This window comes from Emys orbicularis, chromosome 21, assembly GCF_028017835.1.
Source record: "Emys orbicularis isolate rEmyOrb1 chromosome 21, rEmyOrb1.hap1, whole genome shotgun sequence".
NCBI lineage: Eukaryota > Metazoa > Chordata > Testudines > Emydidae > Emys > Emys orbicularis.
This window is the reverse complement of record NC_088703.1, coordinates 21,957,660-21,963,299: the sequence shown is the minus strand read 5'-3', so window position 1 is coordinate 21,963,299 and position 5,640 is coordinate 21,957,660. Positions and strand designations below refer to the sequence as shown.

General features: G+C 52.8%; 1 protein-coding gene across 1 annotated transcript; it reads left to right on the top strand.

The window, feature by feature from the left end:
• Positions 1-2,255: 2,255 nt before the first annotated feature.
• Positions 2,256-3,532, top strand: LOC135893110 (galactoside alpha-(1,2)-fucosyltransferase 1-like). Its single transcript, XM_065420892.1, has 2 exons — positions 2,256-2,334; positions 3,024-3,532. Exons 1-2 carry the CDS (start codon positions 2,256-2,258, stop codon positions 3,530-3,532), a joined length of 588 nt encoding a protein of 195 aa, XP_065276964.1.
• Positions 3,533-5,640: the final 2,108 nt, after the last annotated feature.

Sequence of the window (5,640 nt, the reverse complement as noted above, 5' to 3'; positions counted from 1 at the left end):
CAAATCTGAGGAACTGTCACAGATTGAAGTATCACTAGAGGAGGTTTTGGAATTAATTGATAAACTCAACATTAACAAGTCACCGGGACCAGATGGCATTCACCCAAGAGTTCTGAAAGAACTCAAATGTGAAGTTGCGGAACTATTAACTAAGGTTTGTAACCTGTCCTTTAAATCGGCTTCTGTACCCATTGACTGGAAGTTAGCTAATGTAACGCCAATATTTGAAAAGGGCTCTAGGGGTGATCCCGGCAATTACAGACCGGTAAGTCTAACGTCGGTACCGGGCAAATTAGTTGAAACAATAGTAAAGAACAAAATTGTCAGACACATAGAAAAACATAAACTCTTGAGCAATAGTCAACATGGTTTCTGTAAAGGGAAATCGTGTCTTACTAATCTATTAGAGTTCTTTGAAGGGGTCAACAAACATGTGGACAAGGGGGATCCGGTGGACATAGTGTACTTAGATTTCCAGAAAGCCTTTGACAAGGTCCCTCACCAAAGGCTCTTATGTAAATTAAGCTGTCATGGGATAAAAGGGAAGGTCCTTTCATGGATTGAGAACTGGTTAAAGGACAGGGGACAAAGGGTAGGAATTAATGGTAAATTCTCAGAATGGAGACGGGTAACTAGTGGTGTTCCCCAAGGGTCAGTCCTAGGACCAATCCTATTCAATTTATTCATAAATGATCTGGAGAAAGGGGTAAACAGTGAGGTGGCAAAGTTTGCAGATGATACTAAACTACTCAAGATAGTTAAGACCAAAGCAGATTGTGAAGAACTTCAAAAAGATCTCACAAAACTAAGTGATTGGGCAGCAAAATGGCAAATGAAATTTAATGTGGATAAATGTAAAGTAATGCACATTGGAAAAAATAACCCCAACTATACATACAACATGATGGGGGCTAATTTAGCTACAACGAGTCAGGAAAAAGATCTTGGCGTCATCGTGGATAGTTCTCTAAAGATGTCCACGCAGTGTGCAGAGGCGGTCAAAAAAGCAAACAGGATGTTAGGAATCATTAAAAAGGGGATAGAGAATAAGACTGAGAATATATTATTGCCCTTATATAAATCCATGGTACGCCCACATCTCGAATACTGTGTACAGATGTGGTCTCCTCACCTCAAAAAAGATATTCTAGCACTAGAAAAGGTTCAGAAAAGAGCAACTAAAATGATTAAGGGTTTAGAGAGGGTCCCATATGAGGAAAGATTAAAGAGGCTAGGACTCTTCAGTTTGGAAAAGAGAAGACTAAGGGGGGACATGATAGAGGTATATAAAATCATGAGTGATGTTGAGAAAGTGGATAAGGAAAAGTTATTTACTTATTCCCATAATACAAGAACTAGGGGTCACCAAATGAAATTAATAGGCAGCAGGTTTAAAACAAATAAAAGGAAGTTCTTCTTCACGCAGCGCACAGTCAACTTGTGGAACTCCTTACCTGAGGAGGTTGTGAAGGCTAGGACTATAACAATGTTTAAAAGGGGACTGGATAAATTCATGGTGGCTAAGTCCATAATGGCTATTAGCCAGGATGGGTAAGAATGGTGTCCCTAGCCTCTGTTCGTCAGAGGATGGAGATGGATGGCAGGAGAGAGATCACTTGATCATTGCCTGTTAGGTTCACTCCCTCTGGGGCACCTGGCATTGGCCACTGTCGGTAGACAGATACTGGGCTAGATGGACCTTTGGTCTGACCCAGTACGGCCTTTCTTATGTTCTTATGTTCTTATGATGAGAAGGGATCGCCAACAGACCAAAGCAGATCACCCAGCAAATAAAACCACAACGCAATATAAGCTTAGATCCTAAAGTAACTGGTTACAAGCAGGAATTTAAGTGATGATAAGTGTTGGCCAACAGATGGAAGCAGATCACGCAGCAAATAAAATAAACACGGAAACATAACTGAAGAAATTGTTACAAGCAGGAATTTCTCCCCCTAAATGTTGCCTTAGACAGATTGCAGAGGTTCTTGAAGGCAAACTGCTCTTGCTTGCTGCTTAAAACTCCAGGTATTCCTGTCACAGGCCAGACACCTTTCCCAGCCCGGGCTCAGACCTTCGCCCCACCTTGGTCTTTGTTCCTTAGATGTTCTCAGCAGTCAGCCTGGGCGGGGATTCAGTGACGACTGAACCAAGATTAACTCACTCCCCTGCCTTACATAGGATTGACACATGGGGTGTGTGTGGGGGGAATTCTTTTTTCCAGTGTCGTCCCCCACCCCTCCTGGTATTCCATCATGGAGTCCAGAACCAGGGGCCGGGATCACGTGATCAAAGCAGCCAGGAGTCAGAGGCGCTTTGTCCCATCCCAGGCAGGTGGGAGAGGAGCATCTTCAAGGACGTATTGTTCTTCCCAACGGCCCAGCCGGACTGATGGCTGCTGTCTGCTGGGCGTTCCCCAGGGGGAAACCCACTGGTCATTGGTGCAGAGTCGATATTCCTGATATTCAGGCCTGGTACGTTCACACCAATAGCATAATCATATTCAGCCAATCGTCACCTTTCTATTGATACCTCACATGCCTCGTCTTGCACAAAATATGTCACAGTGATGCTATAATTATATTGTTACACTAGTTCTATGAAGAATATGGGGTGTGGTGTCATAAGGTCTGGGAGGTTGCGGGGGGTGGGCTAGGAGCCAGGACGCCTGGGTTCTATCCCCGGCTCTGGGATGGCAGTGGGGTCTAGAGGTGAAGTTAGGCTTATAAGAAGCATACGGGGTCTTTTGCAGGGGAACAGGCAAGACGCCGCGTTTATTGAAAATACAACACTTAGCGCAGGGGTTCTCAAACTGGGGGTCGGGAACCTCAGGGGGTCGCGAGGTTATTACATGGAGGGGTCGCGAGCTGTCAGCCTCCACCCTGAACCCGGCTTACCTCCAGTATTTATAAGGGTGTTAAATATATTTTAAAGGGTGTTTAATTTATTAGGGGGGGTCACACTCGGAGGCTTGCTGTGTGAAAGGGGGCACCAGTAAAAAAGTTTGAGACGCACTGACTTAGCCTGTGCATTCAATCTGTCTCTCTCTCTCTCACTCACTCACACACACACACACACATGCGTGCGCGTCCGGAGGGGGGATTACATCCAGGAGATGGCCGAGCACTGGAAGGGGGTGGTGGCGGACAAGGCCTACCTGGAGAAGGCCATGGGCTATTTCCGGGCCAAGTACCAGGAGCCGGTCTTCGTGGTGACCAGCAACGGGATGGAGTGGTGCCAGGAGAACATCGACGCCTCGTGGGGGGACGTGTATTTCTCGGGGGACGGGAAGGAGTCGTCGCCGGGGAGGGACTTTGCTCTTTTGGCCCATTGCAACCACACGATCATGACCATCGGGACATTCGGCATCTGGGCCGGTTACCTGGTCGGGGGGGAGACCATCTACTTGGCCAACTACACCCTCCCCGACTCCCCCTTCCTCAAGATCTTCAAGCCTGAGGCCGCCTTCCTGCCCGAGTGGATCGGGATCAACGCCGATCTCTCCCCGCTGCGCAGTGGGACATCTGGCTAAATCAGCCACAGGCTGCCAATGGGATCCACTCACCAGGACCTGGCTGGTCGCCCGAGGACTGGGCACCTGGGCCCCCCGGCTGGTGCAGGCTGCACTGGGGAGATCGGGGGCAATTGGAGCTGGGCTGGCGGGATTCAGAGCCCCACACGGAGCAGCCAATGACCTACATCGGACAACTTCTCATAGGAGTGTCCAGAGTGATGGGACCGTCTCTGTCTGTTGAATGGTTAGAGCGGAGGGGAGTGGGGGCTGGGAGCCAGGACTCCTGGGTTCGAGTCCAGCTCTGAGAGGTGAGTGGGGTCTGTGATGAGTCGCCTCCCCCACTGCGGGGTGCCACCTGATGTACTGGGGTACCACTGAGCCCGCCTGTTCCACCAGCCTGGGCTCCCTCACCCTGGCCTGCTAAGCCAGGCCCTCAAGCCTCCTCCAGCACACACAGGTAGGGACACGCCCAGCCGCAGACAGACAGACACGGAGATCCGCTCTGCCTGGGAAGGCTTCAGCTAGGGAATAGCCCAGCACTCCAGTGCTCCCCCCCTCTGGGGTGCAACCCCCCAATTGTGTTGCCGTGCGCTGCACAGAGACCTGCACAGCGTAAGCGCATGAAATCCGCCCCCTCCCGCAATGGGGAGGAAGAGCCGCACGGCGTTTCGCCCCCCAGTTACAAACTCCACAAGCTGCTTTTAGGGAAAACAAGAAACAAGGAAGCAGATCACCCAGTGGTTAGAGCAGGGGAGGCTGGGAGCCAGGACTCCTGGGTTCTATCCCTGGCTCTGGGAGGGGAGTGGGGGCTAGTGGTTAGAGCAGGGTGAGCTGGGAGCCAGGACTCCTGGGTTCTCTCCCCGGCTCTGGGAGGCGAGTGGGGTTGGATTAATATGTTCCAAAGCCAGACGGAACCGTTTGGATCTTCTAATCCAGAGCTGTTGAGCTCCGGTAGCTACAGCAACTGGAAACTGCGAGGGAGGCCCAGGCGGGGGGAGCCCAGACCCGGCTCTGTCCCTGCCTCCCGCGGCCCGTCAGCGCAAACACCGGCACGGGGCATCTCGCCGCCCTTGGGACTAGCTATTTTGCAGCAACAGCCGGGCGCTGCAGGGAGGGGGCCGCTGCTCTGCTCCCCCTGCCAGGCCTTGAACGCTGTGGGGGCTGCATTCAAGAAACACGGCTCTAGGCCCCCGGGCCAGATCCAGAGGCCGAACCACCTCTCTGCTCCCATGCGGGGATTCCGGTTGCTGTGTCCCCAGGTCCCCTCAGGCCTTCGGCCCCAGCGCCGCCCAGGGAACTCAGGTGTGGCTGGGTCCCCACCACGACCCCAAATCTCTCCCGGAGTCCCGGCTGCCCCGGAGGGCGACCCCCAGCCTGTGCGTACGGCCGGCCAGCGTTCTCCGCTCCCGGACGGACTCGCTGACACGTCGCCGTAGGAAAACACCCCCAGCGATCCCCGTGGCTCCGTGTACCTGCCCTGGGCTCGGCGTCCTTCCCCCCGCCCCCAGGCCATACGTCCGCGGGAAATGTGACCAGGGACGATGTTCTGGTTTCTCCATAAAGCTGGGAACTCGCACAGGGCCCAGGCCATTAGTTGCCAGGAGACAGGGCGTTGGCCATTCTCTGTGGAGACAGTATCACAGGGGCCTTCTTGGGCTCTGCAACAATCACACGCCCTGATCCCCCCACCTAGATACCTAAGAAATGCATAGGGGAAACTGAGGCACCCATCCAGTATTCAGAGAAAACATTAAGAACATTCCCACGTCGTCACATCCAGAGCCTCCTGCATGCCGGGAAACAGCTGATTGCGGCAGGGAGGAGGAGGTGCTGATCCGGGGCCCACTGGCAGGCGGGTGGTGCTGCGGGGGATGGGGGGAGCTGTGGGGGGACTGTGCTCGGCCCCCACCGTTTTTTCCGCCGTGGGGGCTCCAGCCGTGGAGGACCCACGGAGTCGGCACCTATGCGTTTTGAGTCCCATCAGCAGTTTTTAATTCATTTCACGTGCACCATAGTCATTTTATAGTGTCCCCGTTTTTTAATCGCCACGTTATGCGGTACCATGGCAAATGCTGCCCCCATGTCTACACTGCCGTCGTCGTCACCCAAACCTGTCGCGTCATCCA

Coding starts and splice junctions, on each gene's coding strand:
- LOC135893110 (XM_065420892.1), top strand. CDS start 2,256: ATGGAGTCCAGAACCAGGGGCCGGGATCACGTGATCAAAGCAGCCAGG. Junction 2,335..3,023: donor CTTTGTCCCATCCCAGGCAG/GTGGGAGAGGAG, acceptor GCACTGACTTAG/CCTGTGCATTCAATCTGTCT.